Genomic DNA, 25869 nt, shown 5'->3' on the forward strand with positions numbered 1-25869 from the left:
CTATTTTCCCACAGTAAGTAATAAGAAACCTGTGAGGAGATACTTTCATTTTATTTTATTTTACTTATTTTTTATTTTTTATTGGAGTGTAATTGATTTACAATGTTGTGTTAGTTTCTGCTGTACAGCAAAGTGAATCAGTTATACGTATACATATATCCACTCTTTTTAAGATTCTTTTCCCATATAGGTCATTACTGAGTATTAAGCAGAGTTCCCTGTGCTATACAGTAGGTCCTTATTAGTTATCTATTTTATATATAGTAGTGTGTATATGTCAATCCCAATCTCCCAGTTTATCCCTTCCCGCCTTACCCCCGGTAACCATAAGTTTGTTTTATACATCTGTAACTCTATTTCTGTTTTGTAGATAAGTTCATTTGTACTGTTTTTTTTAGATCCCACATATAAGTGATATCATATGATATTTGTCTTTCTCTAGAAGTCTGACTTACTTCACTCAGTATGACAATCTCTAGGTCCATCCATGTTGCTGCAAATGACATTATTTTGTTCTTTTTTGTGGCTGAGTTATATTCCATTGTATATATGTACCACATCTTTATCCATTCCTCTGTTGTTGGGCATTTAGGTTGCTTCCATGTCCTGGCTATTGTAAATAGTGCTGCATTGAACACTGCGGTGCATGTATATTTTCAAATTATGGTTTTCTCCAGATATATGCCCAGGAGTGGGATTGCTGGATCATATGGTAGCTCTGTTTTTAGTTTTTTTAGTAACCTCCATACTGTTCTCCATAATGGTTGTACCAATTTACATCCCCACCAACAGTGTAGGAGGGTTCCCTTTTCTCCACACCCTCTCCAGCATTTGTGTGTAGACTTTTTGATGATGGCCATTCTGACTGGTGTGAAGTGATACCTCATTGTAGTTTTGATTTGCATTTCTCTAATGATTAGTGACGTTCAGCATCTTTTCATGTGTTAGCCATCTGTATGTTTTCTTTGGAGAAATGTCTATTTAGGTCTTCCACCCATTTTTGGATTGGGTTGTTTGTTTTTGTGATATTGAGCTGCATGAGCTGTTTGTATAATTAGGAGATCAATCCCTTGTCAGTCACTTCGTTTGCAAATATTTTCTCCCCGTCTGTGGGCTATCTTTTTGTTTTGTTTATGGTTTCCTTTGCTGTTCAAAAGCTTTTAAGTTTAATTAGGTCCCATTTGTTTATTTTTGTTTTCATTTTCATTAGTCTAGAAGGTGGATCAAAAAAGATCTTGCTGCAATTTATGTCAAAGAGTGTTCTGCCTATGTTTTTCTCTAAGAGTTTTATAGTATCTGGTGTTATATTTAGATCTTTAATCCACTTTGAGTTTCTTTTTGGGTATGGTGTTAGGGAGTGTCCTACTTTCATTCTTTTACATGTAGCTGTCCAGTATTCCCAGCACCACTTTTTGAAGTGACTGTCTTTTCTCCATTATATATTCTTGCCTCCTTTGTCATAGATTAGGTGACCATGGGTGTGTGGGTTTATTGCTGGACTTTCTCTCCTGTTCCACTGATCTATATTTCTGTTTTTGTGCCAGTACCATACTGTTTTGATTACTGTAGCTTTGTAGTATAGTCTGAAGTCAGGGAGTCTGATTCCTCCAGCTCCATTTTTCTTTCTCAAGATTGCTTTGGCTGTTTGGGGTCTTTTGTGTTTCCATACAAATTGTAAAAATTTTTGTTCTAATTCTGTGAAAAATGCTATTGGTAATTTGATAGGGATTGCATTGAATCTGTAGCTTTCTCTGGGTAGTATAGTCATTTTGACAATATCGATTCTTATGTGAGGAAATACTTTAAGCTACGTAGATATCCCACGCATCATCACAGTCTCATTAATTACTTTTAGCAACTATTAATAATTTTCTAATTACTTGATTCCTTTTATATTTATTAGTTGGCATTCTACTGTAAGGAACATTCCTTTCTCTTCTATTTATTTGCTTATCTAGTTTTTTATTTATATCAGTATGGAATCACAGTTTCTTATTTTAGTCAATGGTTTAAAATTTGCTGCTATCAGTATATATTTTGATATTCCAATTGCTTCAGACTTGTACATTGGAAGCCCCTTTCATATACGTCCTCTGTTCTGATATGTTGGTATCATTTTTAAGTCTTTCTTATTTTCTGTCAAAACAAGATTTTCCAGGCATATTTTGTACTTTCCCTGTCACAAACCTGGAATCTTTTCTCCAAAGACTCCTGGTTTCTTTTAAAGTGAAGAGTGGTATTTAGAAACCAAAATCTGGGACTAAGTGTACTCATAGTCACATGAATGTCATTGCTTCTAGTATCTCTCAGTGACAGTGGAATATATACTGAGATAAGTTTATTAAAATATGTGCAAGACATGTACACTAAAAACTATAAGACATTGCTGGGAGAAATTTAAAAGATCAGAATAAATGGATAAATATACTATGTTAACAGATTCTAGGACTCAGTGTTATTAAGATGTCAATTATGAAGATGTCTTCTGCTTAGCATCTCACAAGGCTGCCATCAATTTATTGGCTGGGATCATGGTGTCATCTGAAGCTTGACTGGGGAAATATCTGCTTCTGCACTCACTCCAGTTGTTGGTGGCATTCAGTTCCTTGCCTTTATAAGAGTGAGGAATTCATTTTTCTTTCTGGATAGAGCTCCTTGTAGGCAGTCAGCTGGAGGCTGCCCACAGCTCTTAAAAGCTGCCTGCATTTCCTTGTCATGTGGGATTTCCCCACATGACACATGCACGCACACACACACACACACACACACACACACACACACATTTAATTTTTAACCTCCAATTCCATTTCAACACCACAGTGTACCTTCTAGGCTTCCTGTTCAACAATGGGAAACCTAGATCCCATTATATGTGCAAATATATTTACTCAATTTTTTCAAGCCTGGAACATATAGGTTTGCTGCAAGGAAACAGAAGATATTATGTGGTATTTGAAAAAAAAAGGCAGGGAAGATGTCATGACTTTTATAATTTGTGTTCTCTTTTTTGGAAAAGGAATTTGATCATCTGTGGTTTTGTTTGTTTTTTCTAGTTGTTTGAATAAAACCTTTAGCAGTAGAGGTCAGTAAAAATCATGCAGAACCTTGTAAGCCATGTTAGAGAGTTTGGGTTTTATTCAATGGGAATACATTGGAGGGCTTTCTGTTAAGTCATTGCATTTGTTGTAAGTAGCATTCACATCATTTTCCAAGTTATTTCCTGGTAATGTTTATTATTTACTCATTCTTCAACTTATTCTAAAACAAGATTTGAGATGGTTAGAGCAATCCATACCAAAAAGTTAGAACATACATAAAATAATGGGGCAAATTGGAATAAAGAATAAATGGAGCTGTAGAACAAAAGGCCAGGGTGAGGCCAGTTCAAAATATGCTTAACTTAAAGTACTTTAAAGTCACAAGAGGTATTGTTTTATCTGAGTTTTCTAGAGACTAGAACATTTTGAAATGCCTCATCCCCCATCCCTTGAGATATACTCACTCAGGTTAACAGGCCTTCACAGTAACCCTCAACCCAACGTCTACACCACACAGAAATGAAACTCATGATGCGATAGTCCACGTGTTGCTTGTCTTGCACAAACTTTTCGGAAGCCTTCCTGATTTCTGATAATTTAACCCTTTGAAGTTAGGAGAGAAAATGGACATTTGGATAATGCCTGTTAATTTAATCATGGTAGCCAGCCAAGGCAAGCAATTCAAGCCAAAAATCCACTCCATCTGTAGTAGGACGTAGAGTTTTAAATTATAATTGACCTCTTGAGAGGAGAAACGCATGGCTTTCCACAAGGAAAAACTGAGCACTTTTGTTCATGAGCACTGTAATCACTATCATAGTAACAAATTAGAAGAGAACTCCCATTTTAAAATCTGATATAATTTATTATACATCACTTCATTCTCTACTCCCTTGCTTGGTTTTTAATGGTTTGTGGCTACTTGCATACAACAATGAAGTTTCAAAGAAACTGAAGTTACAAAAGGACAATTATTTAATGCAGGAAGTATAAACCATTGCATTGGGGGATTGGAAGACATTTTTTAAAGTTCTCATATTATCTGTTTAATGATGTGTTTCTATGTGGTGAGTAATGTCTTACATTCTTGCCAAGAATATTTTGAAAGGAGTTTGTAAAAAGTATGTCGGCTAAATCACTTTTGGTATATCACTGCTAATGGTGTCATTCGCACGTTGTGAAACACAGCTCCAGTTTAATTTTGCCAAAAAAATTAGGTCATGGCAAAATACCATACTAAAACTGCACGGAGATGGGGATGAGGATAAAGCAAAGGAAGACACCAGTTCTTTTTTGTAAAGCATGATAGGGATTGGACAAAACAGGGTAGTAAGGCTGAGCCCTTTTAAACAGATACTTTTTTCGTGGTGTGTGTGTATTAATTCCAGTTCAGTATAAATGATGAATTAACTTAAAATTGGGCTAACTGGCTGCTCTGATACCTGGGTAGTGCCCGTACTCTCGTTAACCTAATTGTACGGAGAGGCCCTTGTTTTCTGACTTCATACACAAACCATCGTGATTATTGTATTTCAATCTACCTTTTTCTTTTTCCAGTCAGGAAAAGGGGCTTAATGCAAATTAAGCCTTTGATGAGAAGGCACTTAATTTATAATTATTATTGTTATTATTAACATTAAATCACGGGAATGGTTTTGTTGGAAGTTACCCACCAGGACCTGCAAATCTATTGAGGTGACACACGCCCCAACTCTCCTTACCCAGGAGTGGTCCTTGGCTGGGGCGCTTTGAGCCACTGCGCTGGTGGAGCTCCGAGGAAGGTGCGTCCCCGCTCCTCCGAGACCCATGCGCTGGGCTGGTGGAAAGCGAGGCAGGACAGTCATTGTTCTCCCAGGCCTGAGGAAAAGTGCCCGGGCTACCACCACCTCTCATTTTCGGGCGAAAATAACCCCAGCTACCGCTCTCTGGGCTTGGGATGGTTCTCCACAGCGCGACCTTCCCTTTCCTAGAGTGGGACGCCCAGCGAACACACCCAGAGTCACCTTTGCGCGCTCCTCTGGAGCCGGCTCGGCACACAGCGCACCCCAGCGGCCACCTTGGCTTCCTTCTAGTCCTGGCCATTAGGCTTCCGGAGAGCTCGCCAGTCGCCGCCGCGGCCGGCTCGGAATCTTGGGACTGGAGAGACTGCGAGAGCCAGTCTCAGCCAAACCCCAGGGAAAGCGCGGGGCTGCTGCACCCCGCCACACCTGGGAGCGGTGAGGACCGGGAGAGGCGGGGCACGGCAGGAGGGTGGCCCGGTGCCTGAGCAGCTTCGCCGAAAGCCGGCCGGACTGGAGCAGGGCGAACGGGGAGGGTCTCGAGGCAGAGTCCAGCTCCTCCAAGGGAGGGACCCCAGCTGGGGTGGAAAACCAGCACCAGCAAGCCGCAGAGACGCGCCGCGCCGATCATGGAGCGGAGCGGCCCCGGCTCCGCGCGGCCGCAGCAGCAGTGGGACCAGGACTCGGTCGAAGCGTGGCTGGACGATCACTGGGACTTTACCTTCTCTTACTTTGTTAGGAAAGGCACCAGGTAAGAAGAGGACCCACGGAAGACCCTGCCGGGGCCTGGAGCGTGACCTGGGGCTGATCTCTCTCCCCTATTGAATTTTCCCCTTCGTTAACCATTAAACCGTCTCCACTCTCAGGCCCTTTGCTTTTGAAGTAGGGCCATGATCCTGTTACGGTGTAGAGACCTCGACTTTAAGGCCAGTACAGTCGAAAAACCGTCGGATTCGATCCAACTTGCTCACAAAGTTCAAATACAAAAATGAACGTGCCGACTCCCCCCCCGCCACACACACACACACACACACACACACACACACACACACACGCTGGCAGCCCCGGTATTCCCTGGGAGCAAGATTATTTTCATATATCTGCGCTCACAGGCCTTCCTCTAGCCCTTCTCTAGCCTCCTGGTTCCCCTAAAAATCCTTAGCGAAACCAAAACAGTTTTTAAGCCCCTTCCCTGCAGCTCCGGAAGCACCATTTCCAACGCGTTCCCTGTGGCTCCGCTCCTCCCCCGTCTCTCTTCGCCCCGGCCCTGGCGGGGCGGGGAAGCCAGGGTAGGGGCGAGACCACGAAGAAGCCCAAAGGCAGCAACATGCCGGAACCTTCCCAAAGTGAGTGCTGTCGCCTTTTGCCCCCTTCCAGTCCCCTGGTTGTTTCGCGCTCCCCTTTTCCTTCGCTTTTGCGCGCAAGGCGGCGCCGCCGAACGGGCTCCGCGGAGGGGTTCGTGGCGTGCACACAAAGGGCGGTGGGGAGGCGCGGCGGTGAGCGGACCCCGGCGGGTGACAGGTCCCGCGGCCCGAGGCGACCCCAGAGGCCAGCTCTTCCTGGTCCGGAGCCAAGCGCTGGGGCGCCTGCTGCGGAGGGCGGGGAGGAGGGAGCCTGTCCTTTGGGAGGCGGTGTCCTGTCCTTTGGGAGGCGGCTGCGCAGCGAGCAGTCGGGGCGCGCGTGGGAAACGTTCGCGGGAGACTTAGAGAGGAATTGAGGCTGAAGCCGAGGGGCTAGGAGGGTGGAACGGAGAGTGCGTGGCAGGCTGGTGCCCCGAAGCCGGAGGAGTTGGTGCGAAGCCGGGGCGCGGGCAAGGCTGCTGCGCTCGGACTCGGGCTGACTCCCAGACGCACCCCTTTGGAGAAGGGGCCCGAACCTCGCCGTCGCCGGCTCCCGGCAGCGGCCTTCGGGCAGCTGACGCTGGCCGCCTCGCCGGGAGGGGGACGCACGCGGGGCGGTGATGGTGAAAGGGCCGGCCGGGGCTGGGCGCTGGGCTCCCACTCGCCGGCGCACCGCTGCGACTCGGCCGGGCGTTCCCAGCCAGGGGCCGGTGCAGCGCGGGGCGAACGGGCGGCCGCGGGCGGTGGCGCGACCGCGGGGGCGGTAGGGGAGCCGGCTTCGAGTTACCGTCCTCACCTGGGCACGTCGTCGCCCCCCGGCGCCTCCTGGAGTCCAGGGTCCGTCGAGGCCGCCTGATCTGCACCTCCAACTCATCACGTTTGCTATGTTGCCTTTTGGGGACAAAACAAGGTACTTCCTTCAGCATCTCCCCGTCTTTCCCACTTTCCCCGGGGGCGCGGTGGGTGCCGGGTGCTGGGGGGTGGCACCCGGGTCACACCGGCGGGCGACGCTTCACTGAAAATGGACTCTATGAGATTTTTGTCTTCCTTTACTTTCCCGTGGATGTAATACTTTGAGGTCTTAGATGGGGCTCTTTTTAACTCTACGTCTTCTAACGAACGTTCGGAGTTGGTGTCGATTTGATCACTTTCGGAGGTTTTTAATAAGAGGCGGTGGCTTCGGCGCAAATCTTATCTCTTCTGTTTAATTACTCCGCCCTCCTTTTAAAATCCTGTTCGCCGCTTTCGCCTTCTATCAAAATCCTAAATCTGGAGCGACCAGAGGATAAACCCTGAATGGAAAGTGGTTTCTTTTCGAAGAGGACTTTTCTGCGAGTTTGGAGTGAGGCACTAAGACCATCTAGGTCTGGAAGTATCGATTTCTGGGAGCCAACAGTTTTTAGAGGTCACCTCCTCCTAGGCCATCTGTCCCCGGTTTGCTTTCACCCTTGCACACTTCCACTCTTCCGCCCTTAATGAACTATAGCGCATAGAATGGGGAATGGGCAGGAGAACTGGGCTGATATTTTAAATGTGTAGGGGGATGTTCTTTAGAGATGTTCTTCAGGCAGATTATTAAGAAAGAACAAAATTACTTATTTTAAAATCAGCGTAAATGTCCTTTGTCTCCCGCCCCCCCTTTTAAAGACATAAACTTGGGATTGTTTGGCGGTAGGTTTTAACTCATACGTAAAAACACTTCACTTTGAGAGCCTGCCAAAACTTTGAGTTACTTTTTTTTGGAAAATAAATTGAGTGAGTTAAGTTACATTTCTTTTCACATTACTTTTTTTCCCAAGTAGCATAGGATTAAAATCCCAGTTCTCAAAAGTACACTGCTTAGTGTAAAATTTAGACCTTCAGTTAGGGTTTTTATATTACAGTTGATGTTGACAAGAGGCTGAGCCCTTTCTGTGATATATATGTGTGTGTATACAATCTTGAGAGAAGAGTTTATGCTGAGTGTAAGCCGGAAAATGAAAGTGTAAGACATTCAAGAGTAGGGCAGGCTCTCAATTTTAGGAGTTACAAGGCGCTGAAAGTTGTCAGTGTGAAGAATATAATCTAAGTCTTATCCGTAGCCAGAGGTTTTTTCAAGAAACAGTATTCCAGTTTGGGCTTATATTTGATGGCATTAACTGGAAACTTAAAATAAGAATCAGAGATTGGGCACTAGTTGATTATAAAAAGGCCAACCTGCTGAACACGGTGTGATTCACATGGTTGTGGTCAAATCTTATTACAGACACCTTAACTTTACAGGTAAGTCGTTTGTTTGTTTGTTTGTTTGCTTTAACAAGAAGATCACATTACTTTGCTTTTTTCCCTTTTGTTACACAATGTAAAAAATGAATACTGTATGTGATTCAGGAAACCCATGCAACAGAATAGCTCTGTAGAGGCATTTGGCGAGTTTTAAGATTTTAAATAAATTTGAACTCACTGAGATTGGCCATCTGTGCCTGTAAACAATCTCATTGATAGAACTATTTCTACCTTATTTGATTTAATTGTTGTTTGATATTCATGCATGCTTCTCTATTCTCTCCCCAGACTGAATGGTCTGCACTCAATAGTAGTCACTGAATAGAAGGAAGGTTCTGGCACTAAATTCTCATTTAAACACCTGTGAATTTTGGTTGACCTTGAAAGCAGTTATTGCTGCTGTATTACATTGTTTCCTATAATTATCTGCAAATACAGAGCTAAGCACCTCCTTAAAGCTATAGCTTGCAGCACACAAATAGATGCTTTTCAGCAATCAAAACCTGTTTAAGTGAATTTTGAGAGTGTCAGTTGAACGATTCATAACATAATCTATAGGCATAAAAATTACTTGGAGACTAGTAACTAAAACCTGTGGAAAACCTCCACCCTTGCTATCATAGAAAACTTTGCAGTCCTACGAGTTTGAGATGCTGCGTTCATTAAGGGCTTTAATGCTTGTGCATTCACAGATGAAGCCTTTCTGGTGCTAATGCCACTTTAACAGCTGTTGTTATTCTTGACAGCTTATTAGAATAACTTACCTTTCATTAGTTACTAATCAGCTCTGTGATTGTGCACGATGTTTTAGATCATTTAGAATTGTAGGGGTAATATGATTGACTTTTTATTGCTTTTTTTGGTACTAGACAAAAGCTTGAGAATATTTGGCATATACTGGAAATAGGAGATACTAAGTGAGGACAACTTTTTATGACCACTTGGATCAAAGTCCAGAAACAGAAGTTTTACACTCGCATGTAGTTTTCTATGATAGACCTTTTATTTGACACTGCAAAGCTGTGGTGAATTAGTTGATGTTCCAGATCCTGAGTTTGGGATTCTTTCTTTCTTTCTCTCTTTCTTTCTTTCTCTCTTTTCTTTCTTTCTTTCTTTTCTTCCTTTCTTTTTTCTTTTTCTTTCTTTCTTTCTTTCTTTCTTTCTTTCTTTCTGTCTTTTCTTTTTTCTCATCTCTAAAAGCTGTAACTTTTTTTGCAAGATATTATCTTAAAGTCAGATGATAGGTGTAAAATAAATATTGCTATTCAATCTTAAAAATGATTGTTTCTATGATCATATAGGAATATAAACTCACAATGTTCAGACACGTTTTGTTAAGCATATTTTGTTAAGCAGTCACTAGTGTTGAAGATAATAAAATCCTGTGGGTATTGACTCAGTCTGGCTTTGATATTATTTCTAATATTTTCATTATGGTAATTCTGGTGTAATAATGTCCTTTTATCCTTGTATTGCTTATAACCAGGGTCCTTATAGCTAGCCCGAAGGTACCTTTTAGTGCCCTAAAAGTACTCATGTGGATTGAATTTGGATAGGATTGAATCTGGAAGAATCCGTATGAGCCCCTGAAATGATGTTTCTCATTGCTCTTCTATCACTCGTGTTCTCAAGGTTTCATATTCAGTTCCATTTTTAAAGCCCCCAATACAAGATCATGATTCCTAAAACTGTGGTACAACTAATGCATTGCAATTAGTCATTCAAAATAAATCTATTTGCTTAGTATAACACTTAAATAGGCTTGTGGTACAGTTCAGTAGCTTTTTTTTTCAGTTTGTGATCTGAAGATCTATTGGAATTGCCAATATTTTCTTAATATCGTCTTCAGTACCTAAAGATGAGCAGTTTTTAGCATTTTGATTATGTTGTACAACAAAATTTCCTTTTTAAATAGTTCCACCTAAAGAAATGACTTGAGTCTGGTCTCTGATATCATTTCTTTTAAAATATTTGAAAGGGCTTTCAAATTGTATGGGTAAAGTTTGTACCTTCACCCTTATCTGATTACAGAGAGTAGTATGTCTTACTAAGTTGCTTCCCTTCCTCTATATTTGAAAATGTGAATTAACTTAAAACTGATTGAACTTCCTGCTACATTTTAATAATACTTGGAAAAGAGTTCTTTCATACTTGAAAAGGCTTAAAAAAAAAGTGCTTGGTATTTATTAGTTTGTCCCCCAAATATTTTTCAAACTAACAGTTTATTAAACCTGTAACTGTTGTGTTGAGTTAGATCTTTTTCTTTGTTCTCAGGGCTAATTGTAGGATAAAAACTCATCTTAGGATAAAAGCCTTTGGTAAGGACTGCAGGGCAGTTAAATAAATCACTGAGTTGATTGATATTGGAGGGTTGAAAATGACTAATTTTTGAGTTTAGAATGCAGACTAGCTACTGTCTTTGCAGGACTTCTTATGAGATTACTTTAGCTGGACAGATGTAGATTCAGTTGACCAATGTTATAACTGATTGATGTGGCCTTGGAAATATCTGTTAAATCAGGTTCTCAGTAAAAAAAAAAAAAAAAAAAAAAAGTGCCTGTGAATTACAACATAAGAATAAAAATTGAAGAAAGTCTTTCCACTTGAGTCATTCATTTGATATTTAGTTCTGTAATCTTATTTACCGACTTGGTATTCTCACTTTATTTTGAATCATAGTTTTTTTCATGGTGTGAGTGCTTTATTCATTTTCTCTAACTGGTAGGAATTTAAACTTATTGCCAACTAAATATTTAAGGCAGGTAAAGAAAACTGAGTGTTAAGTTCATAAGAGTCATTCTGATGAATATTCTAAAAAGCTTTAAAAAAGCCATATATATGGAGATACAGATATCCACGTGCCCCATTTGTAGTTTGTAGTGAACATGCTTTATGAAGTCTTAGGTGCCATTGTTAGCTTCTGTGTTCTTTGAGACCTTTCTCTTGATTCTGAATTGTAAAGTAAGATTAACAGTTTGCAAATTGTCTTCTCTGAATAATTTTGTTACTTATTATATTTTGTAATAATAAGTATACTGAGGTCATAAGAAGAGAAAAGCTGATTTTTTTTTCTTCTTAACATCTTTATTGGAGTATAATTGCTTTACAGTGGTGTGTTAGTTTCTGCTTTATAACAAAGTGAATCAGCTATACATATACAGATCCTGATTTTTTAAGCTGATGAAATAATTAAAACACACACACAGGATCTTTGAACTTTAGAGTTGGAGGAAATCATGTAGTTCAGTGTCTTTCAAATTTTTTTTTTTTTTTTGCTCGGGCCTCTCACTGTTGTGACCTCTCCCGTTGCGGAGCGCAGGCTCAGCGGCCATGGCTCACGGGCCCAGCCGCTGCGCGGCATGTGGGATCTTTCCGGACTGGGGCACGAACCCGTGTCCCCTGCATCGGCAGGCGGACTCTCAACCACTGCGTCACCAGGGAAGCCCAAGAAAGACATTCTTATTGATCCCCAGTATCTTAGTTAAAAAACTTTTGGTCACAAGTGACAAAAACTCAACTTGAACTCGTACATAATTAACTCACATGATTGACGTTCCTGGAGATTGGTTTGGGTGTGAAATAATCTTGTCAACATTCTTTTTGTCTGTATGTCTATCTAGTCAGTCTGTCTTCCTTCCTTCCTTCCTTCCTTCCTTCCTTCCTTCCTTCCTTCCTTCCTTCCTTCCTCCCTCCCTCCCTCCCACCCTTCCTCCCTCCCTCCCACCCTTCCTCCCTCCATCTGTCCTTTTGGCCCTATGCTGCATTGGCTTTATTCTCCGGTAGACTTTCTTCGTGAGCTGGAAAAGTTTCTTCTTGGCAAGTTTATGTGGGTCTTAAATTTCTCACGTTTGAAAAGTACCTTCTTATCCGTATCAGCCCTCTCAAAATTATTTGGCCTTGCTTGCATCACTTGCCTGCTCTGGGCCAGTCATTGTGTCAGGAAGAATAGGGTTGTCTTACTACTTTGTTGGGGCAGGTAACGCATAGTGTGATATGTCAGTGGGGGGGGGGGGGGGGGGGAGGGGGAGGGGAATTCCCCAAAGAAAGTGATGTGAGTGCATCCAGAAGTTCCAGATATCTGCCATACCTAGTATTGACTTTCTCTCATTTTAATGTGAGTTAAATGAGGAATTCTTAAGAGTATTAAGAGGTATAATTTAATCATAGCATTTATGCAACTGTAATACCAAAATAAATGTATAAGTTAATTATGAATAAAATGATAAAACTCTAGCCAAATGCAAATTGACAACATTCATACTTGTACAGTGAATATGGCCCTGATTGGGATGCAGGGGGGTCTGGTAAGGTCAGCTTGCCTTTGCTACAGTTGCCTTGTGATGATTCACTTCTCCCACCGGGTCTCTCATAACAATCATGAAACTTTTAGTCCTATAGCACAATACACCAGCTTTTGGTTTTTATTTGGCTTGAAAGCACATTTACATATTAAATCTACCTCTTTTATTTTCTCTTTATCCCAGAACCATTGGGCGGCAGTGTGATTGTAAATACAAATATAAACTTGACTGCTAAAATTGCAGGATAGTATTTGATTATAAGGTGGTCATCCCAGTAATTTAAAGTATACATCTTTTACTTTTTTTTTTTGGTTTTAATTGTCATTAGTGTGAAAACGCAAAATTGAAGCATTTCCATAGACAAACTACAGAGCTTCAAAACATAATTGCTCTGGACTCTCAGGGCTTCTCATACCTCATATTGGGCCATGCCAATCTAGTCCAATCTTTCCCATCTCTAAGCTGCTAAACAAATCGGTTTACATATTTACAGCATAGATTTTGGTTATTAGGTTTTCTTTCAGATGCAAGTAAGTTTTCCTTTAAGGAACATTTTCCATACATGTGATTGTGAATGCATGGAAAATTACAAAACATTTCTCTTCCAACTCTTGGTCAAATTTGAATGTAAAACCATGTGAAGCAGTTCTGCATTTTATTTATATTTGGTCCCAGTAAGCTTCTCAGATGTTTTCATAGCTGGAGAAAACTTGGGAACACTAAATAACTTTAGACAGCATTTGTTTCTAATCCATGCCAGAAGCAAGGGAACTACTCACTGTAACATCAGAGTAGAGATTATTGGAGGAATCACTTGGAGGTGTCCCAGATAGCCCCTGTTTCATTTGATACACTGTTATAGTAGGTTAATCTTTTATTCTTCTAAACTGTTGCTTTTTTCTTTTTTTTTTAAATTGAAGTATAGTTGATTTACAATGTTGTGTTAGTTTCAGGTTTACAGCAAAGTGATTAATCTTTTTCATATTCTTTTCCATATAGTAAACCATTGCTTCTTAAAGGGGATGCTGTTTGGCATTTGGTAGTGATACTTTTTGTTGTTGTGAGAAACTGTTCAGCGTATTGCAGGATGTTTAACATCCCTGGGCCCCAGACACTACACGTCAGGAGCACCTGATTATTGTGACACACACTTCCAAATGCCCCCAAAAGCTGACACCACTACTTGGTTGGGAGCCACTGTTCTGAACTCCTTAAAATTTACTTCAATTTATGGTGGTTAAGGGCCCCAGATAGGACAGATTTAAGCTTCAACCCCAGAACTACCTCTTTCTTAAAAGTATGACCTTTAGGTACTTTATTTGCTTTCTCTGTGAAATGGGAATAAGAGCATTTACTTCTAGGGTTCTTAAGAAATTTAAAGGAACTAATACATATTTCCTTATCTTTTATAGAGTGATTTTCAGTAGTTTACTATTTATTTTACCTTGAGAATCATCAGTACCTTAATTATAATTGCAAACTTTGAGAGTCATCCCCTTATTCTGATAAGTGGGAATTAGAACAACAGAACAGGGATTTAATAGACTTTGTGTCCTTCTCATTTTTTAGAAGAATTTTTATTAATGGTTTAAACAGAACCTTTTGTGGATTGTGTAAGGTACTGGAAAGGGAATTGGAATGGGAGTCCAGACCTCCCGACTGTGTCCCAAGCTTTGTGACTGGCCCAGGTTAATAAATCTTGGCTTTAAAATGGGAGGTAGGAGGGGGTGAGAAATCAAGGCAGAGAAATTCATAAATGAGTTTAAAAATCTCTTTCAGCTCTAAGTATTCTTGATTCTCACCAGAGGAGCAGAGTATCAACTTCTTAGATTGAATAGTTTCCTTTAAGTATTTTCCAAGTATGAGTGGTGGATCTAGGTCAAATTTTACAAACAATGCAGCTAGAACTGTGTAAAATAAGGATCCAAGAGCAGGAGAAATATCTAACATTATATTTTATGTGAGTTATTTTTATGTTTTTCCTACAGATAAAGCACATTTCCATATAAATTATCAACCATCCCTTTTTAGACAGGAAACTAACACACTCTTTGTAATTCTGGTTTTAGTGGTTAATTCATATGAATGATGAAAAAAGCACTGGAGAGAAAGAGAAAGGGGTGAAGTTTTATAGGAGACTTAAAGAACACGATCAGGCGTTGTGTTTTGTGGGCCATTCAGGGCTTGCAACTTTTTCCTCTGTTTTGTTTGAGGCACTCTGCAAATCTCCCCAAATGTTACTGTTCCTGGGTAACCTCCTTGAGACCCAGGCATCAACCTACTTACAGAATTCCCCCAAGTAAGCCCCCTTGGGTAGGAACTGAAATGGATCAACTTTAACCCCCAGATCTCTTGTAGCAGAGTGTTGAAGCATTGTTTTATCAAGTATTAAAATCATTCTCCAGTTTAGAATTATGGTTATTATGAAATATTGCTATGGTTTTTATTATAGATAATTAGTTGTATATCACATTTGTTGTCAAACAGTTTTATGATATCTGTGATATTTTGAAAAAATCGTCCCCCAAATTCTATAACTTATTTTTAAAAATTAAGTTCTGAGTAGTAATAGAAAGTGATTTTTCTTAACTACATGTTCAGCTCTTAATCTTTATGTGTTATTCAGAAAATTTGTTATATGTAAGTGTGGTTATTGGTCTAGGGAGTCTATGTTTTTTCAATTCTAATTTGAGAAAATACCAACATTAAAACAATTTTTTTTTGCACAGGTGTTTCTATAGAGAAATTAGTGCTTTTAAACTAGGAGCTTAAAAAGAAATAATGGCTAACATCATTATTCTGTAGAAACCCATGAATAAATTCTTTTTATTTTTACAAAAAAATTAATTGCTTTTGAAAATATATTCCAGTTAATGTTCGATTAACTTGGGAATTCCCTGGTGGCCCAGTGTTTAGAACTCAGTGCTTTCACTGCCAAGGACCCAGGTTCAATCCCCAGTCTAGGAAGTAAGATCTTGCAGTCCATGTGGCATGGCCAAAAAAACAATGTTCAATTAACTTAAAAACAGTAACTATCACATATTAAACACTGCGTACCAGACTCTATGCCATCACTGTATAGGCATGATTTCCCTTAATTTTCTTAAGAAGCCTGTGAGGGTTAATGCCATTATCTCCATCTTATAGAGAGAGTAAATAGTGCACCTGAGGTCTTATCTTAGAAGCAGCTCCAGAGTTGAAGCCTAAGTCTGTCCCACCTAGGGCCCTTACCCACCATTTTCTACTGAAGTTCAGCATCACTGTTAATGGAAGCAATGAAAAGACTCATAGATTTAATGTCATGAGGAATTTAACTTAGGAAGAGGCTAAAGACCCTGGTCTAAAGACCCCAAATGTCTGACAATGGAAATGTGGAGCTCAGCCTTTTCCTGCAGCAGCTGCTAGGACCTGGCCGCCTGGCCTTTTGAGTGCATGCACTCATTTAGTTTTGTAGTGTGCTCTACCCACACTGAAGCACTGTCTTGGAGAATGCAGTGCTGTTAGTGCTATAAAGAAGCCTCATGAAATCAAAATGTGTTAAGTGTTATTCCTCGTGACACTGATTTTTATATTAAATCATCATTGCATGGACAGTTTGAGCTGCAAGAGTCTTCAGTAAAGTAGAATATTAAGACAGTAAACTTCTGATTGGATTCATTGTTTTAAAAGAGTTGAGATTTAAAATCCAACTCACATTTATGGTAAACTCATGACAAGTTTTTATCTTGGCTTTATTTCCTGGTGTCTAATTAATATCAATCTTTTGGGTTCGTTACTTGCTCAGTATGGGAAAGGGTTCCTTAGTGAGCGCTGAGCAGCAGCTGTGGTACCCACAAGTTTGAAACCACAGATGGTTTTCATGTTAAACTAACATGAAATCTAACATTTTAGTTAGATGGGTGCATGTTACCTGAGAGCAATAACTCCCAGCATTGATTCTGGTACCCTCCAGGGTTTCTCTAGTTATTTTAAGACATATTGTAAAAGTTTAAAAACAAAACTAAATTGAATTTACCCATTTTAAAAAGATATATAATACAACTCATTTTTGAGGTAAGCAATTTTTTGTGTAATAAAATATGGAAGGAAATAAATGACTGGAGAATAATAAAACAGATTTTGGTGAGGAGAGAAGGAATGATTTGGATGGGATGTTAAACATCAGGATCTTGTCATCGATTATAAATTCTCAGCATTAATTTTTATTGTATTTCCCTTGGCTGTGGCTTTATTTCAAGGGTCCAGGGCCTATTGTTTTTCATTAACAGCCTTGTAAAAGTTAAATCAACTCTAAGACTTCAAGAGGGCCACTCTGCTTGTGATTGCAGGACAGTTAACAAAGACTTGCTTATACATGAAAGCAGAGTCTCTAAGTTATTAGCGCTTGGAGCAGAGGGTAAAATACCTTTGTGGAACTTGCATGCATTTCATTCTTTCTGCTCAAATAGCTAGGATGTAGCTTATGGAGAGTTATGATGTAACTCTTCTATCTAGGGGGAAAACTTAGTGGGATTCTATAATAAATGACAGTCTGCAGTATCTGCTTTGGACAAGGACTTGGAATGCTCAGGATGCATGTAGCCAGCCTATTTCCAAACGCTATTAGACCCACTCGGCCTGTGGACCCATACCACCTGGAACACGACCTCTTTCCCCCTCACTTCCTCTGATTCTCTTGGCTGGACTTAATGAGGAAATGAACAGCCATTGCTCTTTACCCCAGCCCTACGTCTCCATTGGAATGAGTACTGAGGGTCTAGGAGATAGCAACATCTTAAAAATATGGAAGAGATTTTGAAATGCTTCCACATGCATTTTCTTTTCCTTTTTTAAAAACTTTATTTATCTATTTATTTATTTTTGGCTGTGTTGGGTCTTCATTGCTGCTCGTGGGCTTTTCTCTAGTTGCGTCGAGCAGGGGCTACTCTTCATAGCGGTGTGCGGGCTTCCCATTGCGGTGGCTTCTCTTGTTGCGGAGCACAGGCTCTAGGCACGTGGGCTTTGGTAGTTGTGGCGCACAGACTCAGTAGTTGTGGCTTGCAGGCTCTAGAGCACAGGCTCAGTAGTTGTGGCGCACGTGCTTAGTTGCTCCGTGGCATGTGGGATCTTCCTGGACCAGGGCTCAAATCCATGTCCCCTGCATTGGCAGGCGGACTCTTAACCACTGCACCACCAGGGAAGCCCCACATGCATTTTATAACTTGTCTCAGACATCAACCCTGTGTGGTGAGTGAAGCAGTAAGAAGTCTTTCCCCTGTTTGAAAATGGGGAAGCTGAGGGGCAAAAGGAGATGACAGGAGTTGACCAAACTAATAATCATCACCTACTGGCCTATTGATAACATAAGAAGTTGTGGGAGTCTTCATGACCTGTTCATACAGCTGACCATTTTTATAATGAAGGACTTGTACTCTGGAGAAAACGGCCTCTAGAGAAGTTGTGATTGGTTCAGCCTCACATCTGTGTATTCTTATAGTTGGAACTAGAGTTGTTTCCTGATGGCCAGTTTGGTATTCTTGACTTTATACTGTGCTGAAGACAGTCAGTACCTTGCACTTCATGAAGAAGGTAGAACAGGCAGTATTTCCCGTATTATGTAGAGGATGAAATTGAAACTCAGAAGAAGAAAATTGTTTGCCACTGGTCACAAATCCCATTGGCAGCAAATGCTAGATAATGATTGGAATTTTGAATTTATGGCTGAAAAACACAACTTCTCGGGGTGCTTTGTAAGTCCCAAGAATTTTTAGCAATTAGTCAACCTCCGTTTTATAAGTAGATTGCAGTTTGTTTTTTTCTCTATTAAATATATGGTATGGTTTGGACAGTAAAATGAAAAGGCTTGATTTAAGGAAGAATTTTATGCCACAAATTATTAATCCAAGAGCTTTCAAAAGGTTCAGTTATCAAACACAGGATCACAATGTGATACACAGGATCCTTTGTGCTCTTTAAACGATAAAATTAGTGTTAGTGGTTTAATAGCCTGGAGCTCATTAGTATGCTCCACAGAACCTACCTTTTCTTTGTTGTCTATCTGCCAATAATTTCAGTTGGGAAGAACAGAATATCGAACGACTAGTGTGGCCAGCTAAAATACAGGACACCCCGTACAATTTGAATTTTAGATTCTACTTATATTAAAAAATTATTCATTGTTTATCTGAAACTCAGTTTTAACTGGGTATCCAGTATTTTTATTTGCTAAATCTAGCAGCCCTGAGAATTACTCTTCTCTTGAACACATTTATTATACATTCTTTTCAGTGCATCATTTTAGGTTTATAAACCATGACCTGTTTTCAGAGAAACATAGGCATGGGATTCAGTTAGATTTTTTTTCAGGACACAATCCTTAAGAACATTTGTTCTCTGAGTCCCTTGGGGCAGTGTTTTTACCTCAGTGGTTTAGTGTGCCATCCCTTTACGATATGGATGGAAAGAATTAAGTTAGAGAATGTGTATTATAAGTGATTTTATTCTCTCTATGCCTTATGTGTTTAAATTTGATTTTTGATTCTTTCAGATGCAGCTAGACATTATGAAGTGTCTTCATGACAAACATTGGTGTTCTGGGAACTTTTATAGTCTTACAGGCTGTAAGACTGGGAATAGGAGACCTAGATTTGATTCCTGATTTTGCTGCCAGCTAGCAGAATGTGTGTGGTTCAGCCATTTAATTTAGCTGCATAATTGAGAAAGTAGGATTGCTAGTGTCTGCCTCACCAGGTTGAAATAAAATGGTGCTTTTTTTCCTTTCAGTATCACTAATGTAAATACTTTTCAAAATCTCATAGACTCAAGGAAGAGAAAGAAGGGAAAATAGAGATCCTGTCTCAGGCCATAGAGGTGATTTGCTCCAGTCAGAGCTACCAGCCAGGTTTCTTGAATCTCATCTGGTATATTTACCCTCGTATTTGACATGTCCATCTTTCCATCTTTCTTCATTCACATGCAGTTACGTATAACTTCACATGACAGCAAATACAGTACGTGTATAAATTAACTTCTGGACACAATATAAGCTTCAGTTTAGGGAGGAGAGGTCTGGGCTTGCTCACTCCTGTATCCCTGGTGCCCAGCCTAGTTAGTGCTAGTTAGTGACACTCTCAAGGACCTTCATGAGAATAATCCATTCTAGAGAAAAAAGACACTTAAAAGTGAATCCAGTTAAAAGCGAAAAATATCACTGAAAAGGTTTTGATTGGAACTTGATCTTGAAAAATGGAACCACAGGTTATGAAAGTAAGTTTACCTTATTTTGGACTTAGTAAAATTTAGATTATAATGAAAACTCCAAGCTAATTTGTAAAATACACAATTTTCTGGCAAGACTATGCCATAAACCAATATCTTTACTTCTTATCTGACATTTGCAGCAGGATCATAGAGTCTTTTTCCCCAAATATAGGTTTTTAAAATTAATATTTGAAGATGTCATCAGTTCTTCCAGCAGCCCTTCTTAATCTAGAATGCAGTTATTTGAATAGAATTCTCTTTTCAGGTATTTGTTATGTCATGATCCTTGCTGTTTTTTTAATTTTTTGATTGTTAGCAGTTTTTTTTATTGAGCTTAACCTTAATTATCAGTGGCTTTATGTAATATTAGAATAGTTCTCCAACATCACTTTGGTTTACTTCTAGAAATTCTGTATCTTACATAAGAGTTTAAATTTCAGTCTGCAGGTGATTTGTATTTGCAGAGATTGAAGTATTAAAAAACAATCAACAGGAAATGATAGATATTAGTCTTAGGAAGGACGGCCCACTTCATACAGCCACATAGGTCATGCACTGCAAAACGTCAAGGGATGCCTGAAGGGAGAGAGGTGTGAGAGATGATTTAATTTTATTTACGGTTGGTTTATAAGTGATTGTTTTGATGTTATGATAACATATGTTTTCCATACACAGGGATATATCTACAGGGACTCAGATAATAATGTGGTCATGAGAAAACCCTTTCCCCCATTACTGGTGATTAATAAAAATTGTTGATTGAATCACTGGATATACCAGGTCTACTGTTCCTGTGTCATTTAATACTGAGTTCATCTCTCCAAGAGAATATCTAGAAATACAACACTTGTGAGACTATTAAATATAATAATACAAAACACCTAACAAAGAATTTTTGGACACTGGCTCTGTTTAAGACATATGTTAGACCCTACAGGATATATGAGGGTAAATTAGCCATGGTCAGTTATGAGGCTTACATCCAAGGGGTGATGAACGTTAATAGCTAAAACACAATGTTGATTTTCTGTAACAAATATATCAGCATTCACATTTTCAAAAGACTGTTGTCCCTTTTAATGCAGGTGATTTAGGAGTCGTCATTTATTTATTCATTCACTTCACTCAAATATTTATCAAGGACTCAGTATGTGACAGGCGTTTTCTAAGTACAGGAATGCAGTCGTGAAGAAGACAGACAAGTACGAAATTTACATCTCATCGGAGGAGGCAATAAACCAACAGATTAATAAACCAGAATAGATGATAGTAAGAATTCAGATAGTGTGGGGGGAGAACATAACGTGTCGGCACCACCTGAGGTGGAGTGATCAGGGAAGACCTGTCTGCACAGGAGATGGAAGCTGTGATCAACAAGGTGCAGATGAGGAGAGCTTTCCAGACTGGGAGCAGTCTGACGTGCTTAAGGAACGTCAGGGAGGCATGGGTGAGAGGGACTATGGTAAGGGATTGAAAGAGTTTGAGTTTTATTCTTGATTCAGTGAGAAGCCAAGTAGGGTAGTTAAGATGTTAAGGTTTACTTTGTTCGAAGATGACTCTGGCTACTGTGTGGAGAGTGGATTGAAGGGAGGCTAGTATAATATCAGAGAGACCAGTTAAGGGGCTGTGGCCGCAGTCCGAGGTGAGAGATGGTGGGGTTTGGACCAGGGAAGTGGTACAAGAGATAGAAATGAGCAGATTGGACTATAGGGTTTTAGAAGTCAAGGTGACAGGACTTGGCTGCTGGATTAGAAGAGAGAGTTGAAGGAAACAGAAATCCAGAATAATTCCTGGATGTTTGGTTGAATAACTAGGGAGATGATGGTGCTACTTACTAATACGAAGAAACCTGGCAGGGAGTGAGGCTGGTGCAAGATGAAGGATGGGGCATTAGGAATTCTGATTTCACCATGTTAAGTTGTCTGTTTAGACATTCACATGGAGCTGTCAAGTAGGTGGTTGTATTAAAAAGTTGACCACCATTTTCCAATGAGAAGGTTAGAAATAAGAGGAGGCTGTGTTTCAGGTTTGTAACTGAAGTAGTTAAAATGCCTCTTTTTATATTGATTTGAGAATTTAAGTTGCATGTACATATTTTTAAATAACATGATATGTTAATTTAAATGTATCACTTTTTTCCTGTCTTACATTTTACAAAACAGTTTATTCAAATGCTTCCTGTACATTTTTCACATGCATGTCTGACATCAGTGTCTTTGGCACTACTACTGTGATTTTGGAGGTTATGTAAGCATTTCCCAAAGTATGTTCCCCTCATTTCTATCGAAGTTTTTGAGATACAGCATTATTTTAATATCAATGTATGTTCTCATCACTGGAAGTTTTGTCTTAAGCCATGGCATGCATTTATAAAACATTAGGCAATTATATTTTAAACGACTCTGTGCTAGAGGTATACACCAGAGATGTGTACAATATACCTACTGCATTGCTTTTTAAAAAACTTTTGTTTATTATTATTATTATTTTGGCCGTGGTGCATGGCATGCAGGATCTTAGTTCCCCGACCAGGGATCAAACCCATGCCCCTGGCAGTGGGGACGCAGAGTCTTGACCACTGGACCACCAGGGAAGTCCCTACATAGGTTTTTAAAGAGAGCTTTAAAATGTACAACTATATCTAACACTTGGAATTATGAGGTAATCCTGATAATATCTGTGTCATCTTTTTTTGACCCATTTCATTCTAGACCGGTACCACTTCTGGGTAATATATATTTACCAAACAATAGAGTGTTGTTCAAACTAAAATAATTAAGGGAACATTCTATAAGTGAAAGACTTAGTAGAGACTCTGAAAAAAGGCTAACTCTTCTTTCCCCCTTCTGGATCTTCTTTTTTCACTTAGTAAATTGTTGTGATTATTCATATCAGTATCCATGACCATTTTTAAATCTTTGTCTAGTGTTACATTTATAAATGTGCCATGATGTGTTTTCCAGGCTTCTGTTTGTGGTATTAGGTTTCTTCTCATCTTTGCTGTAACAAACAGTACCACAGTAAATAAATACCCTGGTACTTCCTTTGCCACATGTGTAAAATCTGTGGAACAAAGGATAAATGCGTTTTAAAACTTGTTAGATATTGCCTACTTGCCCTCTGAAGAGGTGTTATCAATCTCTACTGCATCCAGAAGGATGAGAGAGTGTCTGTATCCCTACACTGTCCAAAATAGTACACTGTCAGACTTGTTTATCCCAGCTCTTTGGTGAAAATAATCAGTAAGTCATTGTAGAGTGGAGATTGCATTGCTCTTATAGGCCAGTTCTTTTAAATATCCTCAGTGGTAGCAAGTTTTTGTCTTTTGAAAGTAAATTTGAGTTTTGGAAAAAGTCAAGTCTAATGCATAAGCTATATATGAAGTTAGCCATTACTCTAGGTTTTTTGCGGTTTTATTTGCTTGTTTTGAGAGGAAGGCTCAGTGAAAAAGAAGATCTAACTTTCAGATAAAGCTAATATTCTTATATGGCTTATGAAATTTTTTAGAAGTTAGTTTCAAAAGAAGAGTTTCAAAAATGTCTAAAGTAATGGCACCATCAGTTGGCATAAGATTACAGCTGCCCAAGAGGAATTATTTCAGTTGAACAACAATCATTTGGATATATATGATCCGGTGTATTTGTTTTAAAAAATCACCCACTGTGAAGGCTTTATCTCAGACAGGTCTCTTCATGGGATGGCACATTAACAACATAAATAATTTAAGTTTTCTCGGGCTGAATTTTTTATACTAGTTATGCTTACTTTTTTGTTTTCCTCCTTTATACAAGGAATAGGTAATCTAGAAGAAGAGATCATTTTTACCATTATCTGAACAAACATTATCAGGATGATATTAATGAAAATCTACAATCTTTTTACTACATACCAGATCAAATTGTTTATATTTTTCATTTCCCTTTCTAAATCTAACGTATATATAGCAATATAGATAACAATTATCTAAAATTAAGCATATTAGCTAGCCAAATTCAGATAATTTTTAAAAATATTTAACTTCGGAACAAGTTGTGTGTTTTAAATAGCAAATTAATTTCCATATCTATGTTTTCCTAAGACTATTGTTAAGTTTAGTGTCTTTTACTTTAATACAAATTGAATTTGAGAGGAGCAGACTTGACACTTGACGTGTGGTAAATCAGATATTTGAAAATACATGTATATAGGAGTCAGGCTTTATCAAAGTGTTCATTGAAGCAACTGTCCTCTACAGATTTGCAGAATAAAACTGTCTTAAATAAACCATCTTGTTTTTATTTTCTATGACAGATTGAACCATTACTGCCTCAGTTTACCATGAGAGGATTTTTAGAAGTTTTCAGGGGTAGCAATATTTAAGGAGGGGTGTTCTTCCTTATGTATTTACTGTGTCTACATGTTCTTTTCTGCAGAGAAATGGTCAATGCATGGTTTGCTGAGAGAGTTCACACCATCCCTGTGTGCAAGGAAGGCATCAGAGGCCACGTGGAGTCTTGCTCTTGCCCCTCGGAGCAGAGTCCCCGTGCAGAGAGCAGTGTCCCTGGAACACCAACCAGGAAGATCTCTGCCTCCGAATTTGATCGACCTCTTAGACCCATCGTTGTCAAGGATTCTGAGGGAACTGTGAGCTTCCTCTCTGACTCAGAAAAGAAGGAACAGATGCCTCTAACCCCGCCACGGTTTGATAATGATGAAGGGGACCAGTGCTCGAGACTCTTGGAATTAGTGAAAGATATTTCTAGCCACTTGGATGTCACAGCCTTATGTCACAAAATTTTCTTGCATATCCATGGCCTCATCTCCGCTGACCGCTATTCCCTGTTCCTCGTCTGTGAGGACAGCGCCAACGACAAGTTTCTTATTAGCCGCCTCTTCGACGTTGCAGAAGGTTCAACACTGGAAGAAGCTTCAAATAATTGTATCCGCTTAGAGTGGAATAAAGGCATCGTGGGACACGTGGCCGCTCTTGGTGAGCCCTTGAACATCAAAGATGCATATGAGGTAAATAAACTGTTGGAACAGAGGTGGGGTGAGGGGTGGAACACAGGTGGGGCATTGGACAACTACTGTGAATCGTGGGGATATTTGACACTGAGATGTAGTAACGTGTGTACTTATTTAAAATGGGAATATATGGCAAGAACTTTCCCATCTTTTAAATGTCAGAGTTTCTTCGCTAATGTCTGGGTCAAGGATAGAGGCCCGAGAGAAGTCTTGTCCTGTTTTTCTCCTTAATGATAATTTAACATAGGTCATCTCATATTTGTATTCTTTCATCTTTTTACCTGATCACTCTACATATCCCCTATCTATGTTATCTCCATGTGAACTTCTGGGAATTTACTAATATTCTAAAATGATAGGTCCAAAAGCCATCAGAAAACCAAACCCATGGTCTTTTTAAATTCATTCATTCAGTTAATCATATTCATTCATTTGAACTCCCATTGACAGCAAAGTCTGATTTTCTTTCTTTCCACTCTTTCGTTTGTTTTATTAAACAAATAAATTTACGGATAGCTTCAAAAAATGGAAATTTTTGCCCTACAGTATTTCGATGGAAAGATTTGATATTTATTCCACTTTTACTTCAGTTATGGACTTAAAGATTACACTATATGATTCTTGAAATTTCCCAGTTAAAATTAATCTTTTATTACTAGAAATAGAGGTTTTAAACAAAGCATCTTAATTGAATGATACTATGTTTATGAATTATGTTCTAGCTACTTATCACGTGGTACACTATGAAGTTTCCATAGTAATACTAGCTTGAGGCTCCTCTGTGTAATTTGAAGGGTCATAGATGTTTTAGTCACCCCTGTATTCCTGATGCCTGGAACATAGTGCCTGGAACATAGATAAGTCTTAATAAATAGTGATTGGGAGAAAATTATAGTAGATGAGA

At 39.4% G+C, this 25869-nt stretch overlaps 1 protein-coding gene across 6 annotated transcripts in view; it reads left to right on the forward strand.

Annotated features, from left to right (window-relative positions):
• Positions 1–25869, forward strand: part of PDE5A (phosphodiesterase 5A) — a 188032-nt gene that overhangs the window by 43272 nt on the left and 118891 nt on the right. For 2 of the 6 annotated variants that reach the window (XR_013828122.1, XM_079919927.1), the window contains exons 1-2: positions 4760–5567; positions 24374–24962. Coding sequence is in view for 5 of the 6 variants with exons in the window: in XM_079919927.1 (XP_079776053.1) it covers positions 5446–5567; positions 24374–24962 (711 nt within the window). In the remaining variant the exon portion in view is untranslated. Of the gene's footprint in view, positions 1–4759; positions 5568–6051; positions 6163–6407; positions 7067–8391; positions 8419–24373; positions 24963–25869 lie in introns of those variants that run through there. The other 4 variants (XM_079919929.1, XM_079919928.1, XM_079919931.1 and 1 more) reach the window with 4 other exon arrangements.

This window comes from Stenella coeruleoalba (genome assembly GCF_951394435.1).
Source record: "Stenella coeruleoalba genome assembly, chromosome: 4".
NCBI classification, from domain to species: Eukaryota; Metazoa; Chordata; class Mammalia; order Artiodactyla; family Delphinidae; genus Stenella; species Stenella coeruleoalba.